The 13,938-nt window shown below is 36.0% G+C and overlaps 1 protein-coding gene across 6 annotated transcripts in view; it reads right to left on the minus strand.

Moving 5' to 3' along the window:
* The window catches only part of SLO2 (slowpoke 2), a 141,180-nt gene that overhangs the window by 57,558 nt on the left and 69,684 nt on the right, over positions 1-13,938 (minus strand). The window contains exon 1 of one of the 6 annotated variants that reach the window (XM_076690736.1): positions 9,801-11,413. The exons of the other annotated variants lie outside the window; for them this stretch is intronic. Coding sequence (XP_076546851.1) covers positions 9,801-9,871 — 71 coding nt within the window. The 5' untranslated portion in view covers positions 9,872-11,413. Of the gene's footprint in view, positions 1-9,800; positions 11,414-13,938 lie in introns of those variants that run through there. 6 annotated transcript variants of the gene reach the window in all.

Consider the following 13,938-nt stretch of genomic DNA (forward strand, 5'->3'; position numbering starts at 1 on the left):
CTTCGATTTTTTTTTCGGGGTGGAGCAAGTCCCTTGGAAATTTTCAAATTATGGGAATCTGGAATTTTCAAATTTTTCTAAAGGATCTTGAAATTTGGGGATTGTAAGAAATCTGAAATTTTTGAATTGTAGATCTCAATACTTTGGAATTTTTAAGTTCTGAGATGTAGGAAATCCGAAATTTTGAAATTTTGGAATTTCCGACTTTGAAATATAAAATGAAGGTTCACATTATTTGGAAGGGGCCAGAGCAAATTTTTAAAGATGTCAGCCCCATCCAGGCCCCTATCTACTCATGCCAATGTAAATATGTCTTCCATAAAATTAGATTTTTGTTTGATTTCTTTAGTTATTCGATTATATTGCATTTAAGATAAATATCGCCGATTGTAGAAGTTAATTTCCAGCAATGGGAAATTGTTTGGCAATTTTAAGTTCCACCCCCTAATTAATGAGTTCTATTACATCCACGTAACAAAAGTATTTCTGGGACACGGTACGAGCTCGCAAGGGACAGAGGTAACACTTGAGTGGATCTCTGAAAAGGAAATGGCTTGACAAACAAGAAATGCAATGGCTTTGTTCGCCTAACGAAGTCCATGAATCAAGCTGCAATCCCAGTTACGAGAGTCGCACACTTATACACGTGCTTAAATAATACATGCCAGCCAATTCGCGCACAGGGGACAACTGTGGAATTTACCTGTTATAATGAAATAGATGGAATAATTTGATCTCGACGAATTTCCATCAACAAACACCATCAACCCTGTTATAGCACGTAAAAAATTTTCTCTAACTTTTTATGATAAGCAATAATTTTTCATAGTAGGATATATTTTTTTTATGGTGACGTTGTAGGCATGAAAAAGTTTGAAAATGACTGAAATGTTTAGATTACAAAATTAATGTAACATCAATGCCACTTGGAATTTTTTTAAATTTCTTTCATTTATTGGATTACTATATATTAAATTTGTAATGTCATTAGAAAATATGGTATCATCAAAATCCAGGAGCGGATTAAGATTTTTGGGTGCGGGGCTTTCAAATCTTCAGAGATTCCCTTGGCTGATAAAGTTTGAAATTTATTTTAGATTTAATCGTGAAGAAAAATAATTCCTCCCCTGGAAGGTGGGATCCGGACCTATAATCCATTTAGACTCCTTTTTGATCTGGCATTACCAAAACGGCAAACTACATAATTTCATCACCCATCATTAAAAGTATAAACAAAAAAAGTCAAAAAGTGATCCAAAATATTTTTAAAACTACAGAAAGGCACAATACCAATTTATCTTTCGACAAATTGGAAGTTTCATTTATAGTAATCCTTAATCAGAATTGTTGGCCCTTCGTTTTAACCTCCACAATTAATCTGATCGATAACCGTCGGTTCGCAGGTGCGAACAAAAAGTCGAGCTTCCGTTTTCTTCGGGTTTCTTCGCGATTAAATCGAAGAGGGTGGACGAGTAAAGAGAGCTTCCAGAAAATAGGGCTTTTCGTAGCTCGAAGCAAGAGCAACAATGGAACGCGATTATCTTCGATCGATCATAATTTCGAGTGCTCGTTATCGGTGATAACAAGTAGCGAGGGGATAAATCGTTTTGGATAAAATTAACGGGACCAATGACATTTCAAGGAAAGCTGTTTATAGATGAAAATTGCATCGTACAAGTGTTCACTGCGTAAAACGCATTCGTGTGATTCTGGGAAAAGTCGATTGAGTGTGTTTCGCGGCAACAAGGTTGTTTCATTGGTTTCCAAAGGCGACTCGAGGATCTCGAACAATGTTTTTCGAGGTTTACGAACATATTTACTGTGGACTGATCAAAGCTTTCGAACACGTTTCGATCACCTTCTCTGTTTTTTCATGTATTTTTCCTTCTTTGATAACGAAGGAAAGTATAATTTATAGGTATTACCGTCTGCATTTATTTTTTTTTGTTTCTTTTAGCGATACTAACCCGTTAGCTCTTCAGGTTTTTCATGTTGATAGAGTATTGCTTTATTCTTTTATATAAAGAATTAACTGATGCTAGAACCTAAGTTTCACGCAAAAAATATATGTTGAAAGTAAATATTTAATGCATTTTATATGTAGCTATTAGGTGTATAGTATCGAGCATGATTGGATTCTCCAGAAATATTGGTGATGCCCCTTCCCGTCTTCCGACCACCCCTGTAGATTTTCCTGTCGTATGGAAATACGTATATAAATCGTCTATAAATAATATTGCATTTCACATTTCAGAAAATGGGGGCCACCAAAAATAGAGAAACGTTGATGGTGCATCAACTTTTAGTGAAATGGCGGGCTGTTACACCAACTATTCCTGAGAACAAGGCATTTCGATCAGTGCCAGTCCTTCAACGTCACTTCGAGTACCTTCTGCCACGAACAGATCCTATCGAATCAAATTCGGCCATGGCTAGCCCTGTCCACATCAATTTGATTACTTCACACGATCACGTGGCCCCTCTTGCACACTGGCCCGATTTTACGAGCTATAAAAGTGACGAGGATTTTGATTTCCAAAAAGATTTCCATACAGTGAGCCAGCAATCTCCTTGGTAATTCAGGAGTTCAAATAGTGAACGATTTGAATATAAAATGAAAATAATATAAAATACTTAGTGAAATTAGAATTGTGATTCTCTCCATGGTCCGTCGTCCGAGAATTAATAGAGTACATTCATATTTGGTGTAAAAATGATATCTGGGCCTTTTTTAATTAAAGATTTATTTTTTAAAAATCATAGTAGGTAATTCCAGTTATTGAAATAATTGTTATTATTATTATCATATTCTTGCACCACTTTGTAATTAAGAAGGCCTACTATTACTAAAGGCACCAAATTAAATTGTACATCTAATATTTCAGTGAGCTAATCATTGCTTAAAACAATAAAACAAATTTCCACTCCATTTGATTACAAAACGCTTGAAACTTTATACAAATGTCGCAGCAGTTATCTCAGAAAATTATGTACCAACCAGTCTTTCTTTTAAACGATTCAAAGAAAAGATACTGTTCAATGTAGTTCACAGCATAAAGGTGCATTGTTGCGTTCTATTCACGAACGCGTTATAATTATATCACCGGTATTATATTAAAAGAAAATACTATTGTAACTCAGCAATGGAGTACAATGAGAAAACACACAATGCGCTGCTTCCAATTTATTCAAAATGCACTTTCTTAAATTTACATAATCTATTCGATTCAACCTCTTTATTTTAATCATGATTATTACACGAAGATTAAAGGGATTTCAGTGGAAAATTCTTGTGATTTGATTCGGGAAATCTCGTAGCAAAAAAAGAACGGCTTGAGACGTTTCGTGGGAAAGAAGAATAAGTCGTTGGAAAATCTATTGAAACAGTTACCGAACAACGCAATCTCTCCGGAGATGATCAAATCCAGAATAAAAAGTTTCCGATCGATGATCTTGACATCGTAAGAGAGAAATTTATAAAGTTTCTTTTGAACGGTTCGTTACACACCAGACAAATGTCAATAACGAGTACTTTTTCTTGGTATAATTAAGTCTTTCCTTCACTTCCGTTCTCTGGAAGAAGCGACTAAAAAGTCTTTTCGAGTTATTCTGTGCGTGTTTGAAAGTTCTTGAAAAGGTCAGAACAACTGATAATAATCTGAATCGAAAGACAAGTATTCATTGATTCGAAAGAAACGTCGGCCTTGCAAAAATTATCAAAGATTCTTCGTGTTTTGATTAAATGACCCGTGTATGAGAACAGAGATTTTAATTAATCAAGATTTTAATTAATTAACGCAGGTTAAGTGTAACTTAATGTGCAAGTTTATCGACATTGCATCTTGGCTAATTAAACTGCAATTTAAATATCGCGGATGAAAAATGCTATTGACGTTCCACTTGAAAGAAGACTAATCTACTTGCACTGATTATCACTGGGATAATAATTCTTTGTCTTTTGCATCCGGCACAAAAGTTCTCAACAGACCTCGATTATAGTGGTTTCTTTACAAAGGCCTCATTAAAATTATAATTAATTTAAAAATAGAAAGCTTCTCAATATTTTGCTATTTATCTTCAAAACTGTAAATACCAATTTATAAATTTGTCGCTTATAGTGCCCAAATTTCAAATTCGTATTCTATAATACTAGTATTCGAGATCTTAGAATTTTTGAGTTTTAAAATCTCAAAATCCTAAAATTAAAAAAATTGTAGAACTTTGAATCCTACAATTTTTGAATTTTAAAATTCCAGGAGCTTAGAATCGTGAAATCTCAAAATCCTAGGATTTTAGAATAGTGAGAGAATTATCCATATTTTTGAAGGAGTCGGGCTCACCCTGGGCGCTGTCCAATTACGTCAATGTCTAGGCGTGGCCCTATTCATGTAATACAAGTGAACAAATAAATAAATAAATTACAAAATTCTTGACATCGGGCTTCTTGCAACCAGCTTACATTACCGATTGTTCACTGGTTCGAAGTGTCTCTGATTTCATCGTTCCAAATTCTCGTCAATGGCCAAATTCCAACTTTGTAACTGCATTACACTTTGCCCGTAGTTCGTAACAGGTTCGAACATCAACCTGCACTTGAACCAGCTCGAACCCATGAAAATTTCATTATCGAGAAGACTTGGTGTCTTACCGATCGTCAAAGAACTGTGCCATACAGCCGTGTTCTTAAAACATGATTCGATCAACGCTAGATACATCCGGCCACTTAATAATTCGTCACGAGACGAGAAACTATTGCTTCGTTAAGGCACCGTACGAAATTACCTTGATCACCTTATGTTCCCAGATAGGGTAATCGAATAATTGAGCACGGAAAGTTTGATTGGAGCTTTAATAATAATTGACCTCTTGCTTGCTGTTACCGGCAATTACGATATTATTCATTACTTTCATTATGCGAAACACCCTGAGTATTCAATTATTCGAAATTAATTTTAAATTGTAATTATAAAATCAGTATTTATCAAGCTACGGTACAATCGCGATGAAATCAGGCTTTCCTGCGGAAAATGGCGATACAGGGAAAACGGGAATTCTTAGAATCCTAATTTTGATGATATCAATATTAAACATTTGGGGGCAGAGCGTTGATAAGCTTGCAAACCCTTAAATATCTCAATGTATGAATAAATGGACTTATACCACTTTCAAAAACAACTATAATGTATGACATTTTTATCGAATCATTAAATTGATTTTGCTTACACGTCAACCGTAGCATATATTGATCCGAAGCTCTTTAGAAAGCAAACACGTGTCATATTTATTCATCACCATTAGATATGAAAGAAAATATTTGTACATAGTAGTTCAACAATGACCGAGTTAATTTTCTTTATCATTTGGCACTGATTATATTGTCGTTTCTCACGGTTGTTACCGGTGATTGTAGCTTATAAAATCTACAGGATAAGCTTGAAGAATTGAATAAGATGGAAACTGGGATAATAGGGTTCGGGCAAGTAATATGTGAACGTAACAAGGCAATTTTTACCGAGAAAATTGAGATACTATACGAGAATAATTACCTTAGAACAGGTTACTACGTTTCCAAACAGGATCCTCATTATTTTCTTTTGTTTATCTTTATTAGAAAGCTGTCCGCGTATAATTTGTGGTTTGCACTCAGCTTTAATCTCTTCCTAATCGCGCTTAAAAGCCATAAGTTAATGAAAAGCAATTTTGATTACTTCTCGATCGGTTGAATCGTGCAAAAACCACCTAACGTTTATAACACCCTATTGGGAAATGCTTGAACACTGAATAATTTATAAAACTATCATTAAATTGATACCGGGTATTTTTCACAAACATTAACCATAAATTTGAAATGTCACAGAGTTAGTTTATGGGCACGTGTAAATGTCACAGTCGTGGCACTGCAAAAATCTCGTAAAACGTTTCTACATAGTAATCGATTAATGAATTTGGGTCATCGGGCACATACACGAGCGATTTCTGACGAATTGAACAAAAATCTGCTGGTAAAAATAGAAGAATTTTTAAAGGAGTTACATATAAATTTGTAACAATCGAAAGGTTATTAATTGGTTTTCCTTCAAAAATGGCGCGAAAGTTTAAAAATGATTACGATTATTTCTATAATTGGTTTTATTATGACTCTTCGAATTAATTTATACACCGAACAATTCATGTTAATAGGATAAGCAAGAATGTATCTTTCAGATGATAATAAGAAAGTCGCATACTTTTGACTAATAATGTATAATACCGACAAATAGTGTACGGTTCGTGTACACAACTCTTAGCTATTCGGGTCCGCAAATTCAGAATTAGGATTGCGTATCAAATATTTACTGATTGCTTGCATAGGGGTTGTCAGTAGTAGCGTGAGAATTGCTGGTCCAAGCTTTGCGTCTGATCTTCGGGAAACGGGGACAAGGCTGCCAGGAGTCTTAATTAATAAATTTGCGGGATTATTGTGAATTATGGCTGAAGAAGGGACTAACAGCTGAATAAACAACCATCATTCTATAGTGTTTAATTTTGTGAAAAGTATTCCGTTTGTTGCTGTTTTCGGAAGAAAGTGCTGCCTGTCGTACGCTTTTACGACTAACAGGAATAAAAGCGTATCGTAAAAGTTTTTAATTCCTGTCGTAAAATCACTGAAGATATGGTCTTTGATAGCAGGTTAACCAGTTTTAAACCGTGACTTTATGGCAATTTGTTGCTTAATTCCTAGAGTGGGTGTAATTGATCAGGAAGGGGTGAAATTTAAACAGAAAAATTTGCTTCTCCATTTAAGATCTCACAATTTTAATGAAAATAAATTAGTAAATATAATATGAGGACAATGACTTTCATAAATGTAACGTAATTGAATAATGAAACGAACAAAAAATGAAGAAAATTTATATATTTATATTTAATACTTGAGCTACAACCTTAAACAACTGCATATTTACATTACTAATTTATTTTACACACATGGCCAGTTTCATTCTGGCAGTAGACTGAATAATTCTCCTTAAATTGTGCCATACTCCCATGGCCATTTTCACTGTAGCAGTCAGGATGATAAATAATTAAATCTTACAATTAGCAGTGGACTAGCTACTTGTACATTCAGGACTGGATTAAGATTTCTGAGCTGCGAGGCTACCAACCCTTAGGGGGTTGATTCAAAAATTGAAATTTATTCTGAATAAAAATAAATAACATTTAATCGTAAAGAAAAAGGGCAATGGTAAAGAACAATTTATTCAATATTTTTTGAAATAATAAATGGAAGGGTTAGAAGGGGGCCTTGAGCTGTAGCCCCCTTCCCTTAATCCAGCATTGTGTACATCACCTGCTACGATGGTTAATTTCATGAAATCCCCAATTCGTCATAAATTTCAAGAAAGAGAAATGAAGATATTGGAGAATTTGAGTGTTTGATTTGATGTGAGCTTGTTACAGAACAGCGAGGATAGATCAACCAATTTGGTACTTTGATTCGACAGCACGCGACGTTTATTAATTCATCTTAACCCCATAACATTTCTGCCACAATCCCGCCAACAACCCAGATATTCAGTACAATCAAATCGAAAGCTGTTCGATATCTCAGCTCGCTTTACCGACTTTCTATAAATTGAGTTTAACAAATCCGCCAATACAAACGAATCCCTAGAATTTTTCGATTCAGACTATTTCTCGGAAGTTGTTCACGGAACTCGAAGGGTTTACCCAGCAAAGTTGTACCAGCTATGGAAATTGAACACGTAAACTGGGAATGAAAGAGAACTGTCAGTAAAAAGCGGATCATTGATAATTGAATTGGTCGTCGATCTAGTGATCGTATATTGAAATCTGTAATGGAAGCACGCAGAGATGGTTGCCATTTGGACGACACAGGATTTACAGTACATACATGGGGTAAAATTTGGTACCTTCACGATAGTTTCACAAACAAAATTTGTCTCGAAACACAGTTCTCTAAATATCGAAAATCTTGAATCGACCGAAATAATTTCCGACCTTATCAGGTACCCGAAATAAACATTTGGTATTTTTATATTTAATAAATATTATCCATTTCCCACGCTAAATGAAGATACGACGTTATCTTCTCGTTCGAAAGGATAGTCGGAAAAAAATTTTTCCATTCCTCAGCTAGAAAGTAAAGCAACGTTCGAGGGTGGCATGGTGATTAATTGTTTCGCGGTGCAAGGATTGTTTTAAATTCAACTTGCATCGAACGCGATGGAACAGGGAAAAGTAATCAACCGGTTCTAGATGAATGCATTCTAGCAGATCCTTTTAATTATTCTAATTCTATACGAAGTCGTTGTAAAAGTTTACCAATTAAATATAAACAGTTTATATTTTTTAATAAGTCCTTCTAGATGGGAAATAGATTTTCCAGTTAACTTCGTTTAAGACTTGATATAATCAGCTTATCGATACTGATTGATAGCTAATTGAAAATAGATAAATTTATGAATTGAGAAATTTAAAAACTCGAACCGTACAGATTATTAATCGTAACGATCACCATAATTTGTAGGACATGTAATACTTTTGATAAATTCATTGATTATTTTTTTCTATTTCAATGGCAGGTGAATAGAAGCACACAAGTTTAAAAAAGGTTATAATCTTGAGTTATAAAAAAAAAATGTAGAATTAAAATATAAACAAAATAATAATGTTTGTTTTAACTGATATCAAAAAATTCTTTAATAGAGGTATAATTCATCCTATTTAACAGTATCGTATTGAAATCTTATGTACAGTAGGTTTGAAGTATCCATAAAGGAACAGAGCTAATTTGCAAGCGACATTTACATACGCGACATTTCATTTGAGGCGGTATTCTTCAACGATTGCTTCGCAAATGTTACCTTAACGTATGCAAGTCGGAACATAATTTTCCGCGTATCGCATTATTAACTAGCCAACGAGCAAGAACAATGTCCTTTTCTTCCAATGGAAAGAAACCTGGACACTTCAGGTGTTCTTCCGTCTACAAAGAACCAGATTGTTTTATAATTGAATTACCACTGCTTCCTGGCAAAAAGTAATCCTATTTAAATATTGCACCGGATACAGGAGTGTAACCGATAAAAACTGAACGATGCCAGAATATGTAGAAACGAATTTACATTCTTGATCCCCCCCCAAAAAATTAAAGAGATACGTTTGGATCAGGTGTGCCTCGACGATAAGAAATTATGATACGACAGGAGAAAAAACTGATGAACTTGCTAGTAAAAGTATACACCTCTCCATAAAAATAAATTGGAAATGGCTTTTTCTCCCACCGACTTCTCCATTTCAGGTGATTGCTTCATTTAGACATTTCTATACGAAATTCAACTGTCATGTTTTCTTCTAAACCTCGATTTAAAACATTGAGAAGTATTTAACAGAAAAAAGTATGGGAGCCTAGAGGAGACTTCAAGGTGTAAGCCAAATTCAAAAGGGAAAGTTAGTTTCGTTACGGGTGGAAAAAATATTTATTTATTTTTATGCTAAAATTGTATACTCTTTACTTTTAACCACGAAGTCTATCAAGAATCCTTAATCAGTGTTAAATATAACAGTTTCAAATTAAGTGTAAAAAAAAAAACTATGAATTCATCGATCGGAAAATCCTAATTTCTCGGTAGAAACAGCTTCTCGCCGATTTTGACTTAATAATTGATCGATACCGGGGACAAGTATCGGAGAATAATAGCGAGCGTAAATCATGAATCACGTTTAAAAGCAAGGCCAGCTTAAAACCATCTAATCCCATAATGGAAAATTCGGTCTCGTATAATTTATTTCTCTACCTTGGTATTCTGTCGTAGCTGTCCCAGCTGGTAAGACAGTTATAACTGCTGTATCTGCTCGAAGTCGTCATAGCTAGTGTCTTGTTCTATGACACATCCTGAAAATCTTCCCCAATGGCTGATCAACAACACTCTCTTTCACTAGTGTCACAACGTTGCAAGGTTCATTTCTTCGTTGAAACTAAAATAATATTGATATACTTTCTCTATCGATCGTTCGAAAATACAGCGAACACGATTGTTTCACGGCGAGGTACGAATTACACTCGTTCACGGAACTTAGAGTCAACACTGAACGGTTAATGATCAAAGGATATCCACTACGAGCACGGAACTTTCGAATGAATTCGTAAAAAAAGTAACGTGGGCACCGATTACGCTCTCAAATCTCCACGAATGGTAGGATTAATTTAAAAAGTCACTATTTAGTTGGACCACGACGTTAAATCGTTTATTAATTGGACCACGTTTCAACTTTCACCCTTCGGCACGTTAAACGGTTAAACGTCGATTATTAACCCTACACTTAATTACCAGCCACCTGGACACGGTACGTAGATACATGTGTGCCCGTGTATGTGTGTGTGTCTGTACACGTATTAAAAATACTCTACGTTTTTGGACCCGCCAACCAGCGTGCTCGATAATATCGTTAAATAGAATGGAAAACGATGGCGATTTTATTTCATCGTTGATCCACCGTCTCCGGTAGTTTTCCTCGTTTTCTTCCAAGACCTTCCCGTACCCCTTTTCCTCGCAACCCTCACACTTGTTCGACCTTGTTAAGTTAGTTACATCCCTTCGTCAACAACTATTCTTTTCTTCTTTCTCCCTCTCTCTCTCTCTCCCTTCTAATCGAATTTTTCGTATTTCGTTAGTATGCCTGAGGAGATGATCGTAACGAGGTTAAAGGGAACCACGAAGACTGCCGGAAGAAAGACGTCGTACAAGGGCACCAGAAAAATAAGAAAACAAGCAATCTGTCGCATGCTCCCGTTGCAAGGCCACGGATTACTGGGAGAGAACCGATTCATCGAGGGATTTAACACTCCTCTCGCTTCACATTCGATTCTTACTACTTGATATGTTGATTTTTACGAATCTTCTTATACGATTACTCGTTCACCAGCTTGACATTCGAGGACGGGTCGTTCGGTTCTCTTGGTCCCGCCGCAAGCTCGTCGATCGTAATCGAAAACTTTGGTTCCTTAGAATTTCACTCTGCTCGTCGCACTGTCCGCGTTCGATTTTTTGATCAATTAAAAACTACGAATTTAACGGAGAAGGGAAACGTATTCTCTTCGTTGAATAGGAACCGTTCGAACGCCGAGTATAAGGTTCAGCGACTAATGTTGGCCAACACGTTTGCGGTCAGTCGCTCGATCACGGCCCTTCCGGTTCACGATGTTTCCCTCTTCGGATCGAGACAACGAGATTTTCTCTTTAGGTAGCGCATCTTTTGGAACGTCTTGCGTGTCGCGAGTCAGCGGGCAGTTTCAAGCGGAATCGCGGTGCTCTCGAGGTTTCATTAGCCCGCCGTAGAGGCATCGAGAGGTTGCCGCGCTGGCAGCTCCTCTCAGCAAGCTCCGCAAACACAAGGCGCTTCGCGTGGCCTGGCCTAGCGCCGACTAGCGGGTTCACCCTCAAGCTTCCGGCGAGCGAGCCGAGCTGATAAGCTACGCGCATACTCGTACAATCTCCCACCTTCGTCTCCCTCCTTCGTCGACTGGTCCTATACACTACCTCCTCGAGGAAGGAGGCAAGCTTCTCGTGCGTGGATCAGCTACCGACTACCCCCGTCCACGCGCCTAATAAACAAGGTACGAACGAAAGAAAAGCGGATGAAAAATAATAAATCGCCGGACTGGCGACTGGCACGCGTTCCTCTTGTGTCATATCATACTCTGCCGAATGTCTTTCATCATCTACGATCGCGGTTTTGATCATTTGGGGGTGTGGATGGACGGTTCTTTTTCTAAGTCATCGGACACCTTACCATTTGAACCCTAAGTAGATTTATTTTACTTCCTTAACCCTTTCGTTTCGACAGACTTATTTGCGGACTTGCGGAGTTACGGACGTACTTAACCCCTTCTGTTATGATTTTTTTTAAACTTGAGTCAGTCGGAGATAATTATTCGTTGCTTGAATTTTAAAACAAATTAAGAAAATTGAAATATCGTGCATATATGGTATTCAACGATCCTTGACTGAGCAAATTATAATTTAATCCTACTGAAAGCACTAGCCATATTTAACACGTTTGAAGTGTAAGTTGCTTCAGGAATATGATTCGGTATTATAGGGCAAAGGTTAAATTACAACCGCGAGAAGAACGTAATTTTTAATGCCTTATCGCGATGTGCCTTGCTTAATGTGAATTATTAATTTTTGAGTTTCGAGTTTCAAGTCGAATTGGGGTCCCGAAATTACAAGTACTCGAATAAATTTAGGTGATGGATGAGCTTTCGGGGTCCTGCCTGACCTGACTCGAGGCTCGCGTACCCGAATTTTATATAGTTTAAACGTTCGATGTGACTATGGTAACTTATCGTGATTATAGAAACTCATCACAGTTTAGTAATTCAAATATTTGTTCTCTAAGAGAATTTCAAACAATTGCACATCGCAGCAAGTCTTTGCTTAACTATTCACTGTTATACTTATGCATGCATATATACATGTATTATACCTCTCAGGGATACTAAACGAACGAGAAGAGATGATCTTTGAAATATGGAAATGAGGAAAGCGCTACGTGTATTCCTGTTAAGGTATTCTGCATCGAACTAGGGTATTGTGAAAGACGCTCGTGGTTAAAGGATGGAAAGAAAAATGGTTCTACGGACAGCTTCGAGCATGGACTTTGTTTCTGAATTATCGTATTATACGTGTCATTTATTTTACGTTCTCTTATTTTTATGTTTCATTTTGAAGAATATCTGGAAAAGTGTGAAAGTAGTAGAATAACCTTTCTTTTCATTCTTTCCTCGTAATTTAGTCCATTTTTCCGGGATTTTGGTATAGAAATACATTGTTCATTAAATATTTTATTCAAAATTACGTCAACCCTTAACCTGTGGGGTGGTTTCAGAGGAACGATACAATTCTTAAACAAATAACAATCAAATGTTTGTTTTATTTTTTTTTTATAGGATATTTTTTGAATAAGTTGGATAAATAAAATAATTCGGGTATGTCAGACTTCAGCTCACCAGTTAAGTGTTAAAACTTTGGATAACATTAATGTTATATTTTACAAATAATATAAGATACCGAACTAAAATCTTGAATTTGACAAATCACTAACCGTATGCTCAATAATTAGTGTTTCAATAGTCTTATTACAATTGAACTACCGACTGCCATTTTCACTAGAGCAGTGAAAGTCTTACCATAATGGAACCCGTAAACCCAAAGATTTTCAGAACAATTTTCCTAGCCTTTCTATTTCGGTAAACCGATCTCTGTATAATGTTACCTTTTTGATACCTTTCTACTCCATCAAGATTGCCTGGATTCTCTGTTTCTTTTTCTTTCCTCGAGTTTAGATTAAAGTGAATACGATAAAAATATACGAAATGTTCTGGCATGCTTTCCACGCTGACATTTGTTTTTTTTTTTACTGATCTACTAATCGTAAAATAAACTTCAGGTTAAACGGACAGTTAGTTTAACTAACATTTCCTTCTTCCTGTACTGCTTCTTTTTTTACACGAAAGAAGAGGAAATTACATCTCAAGAATAATTGGACGTTTAAGTTCTATTCTAAGAGATGTTATTGTTGTCAGTTGTTACCTCGTTGAATATACATTTAAAAAATACTTTTTATGAATTTTTTAATTGAAATTACAAATGCCAAACTTAACGTAGCTCATTCCATCTAAAGGTTACGTTTTTAAACAAATGAAATTCAGTTTCCCAATTAAACCATAAAAATCTTTTTACAACTGCACAGTACAGCGTATGAATAATAAAATATGCAAAATACGGTATTTCTCTGCAATGTTAGCCACAATGCTTTTCTCGCAACAGTTTCTCCTTTTATCACGCAATATCTGCGTTCCTACACGAACTACCCCCGGAGAGTTCGAAGCTCTGCTTACACTTGTTTCAAAGAACGCAATTTCATCATTGT

This window comes from Osmia lignaria, chromosome 10 (genome assembly GCF_051020975.1).
Source record: "Osmia lignaria lignaria isolate PbOS001 chromosome 10, iyOsmLign1, whole genome shotgun sequence".
NCBI lineage: Eukaryota > Metazoa > Arthropoda > Insecta > Hymenoptera > Megachilidae > Osmia > Osmia lignaria.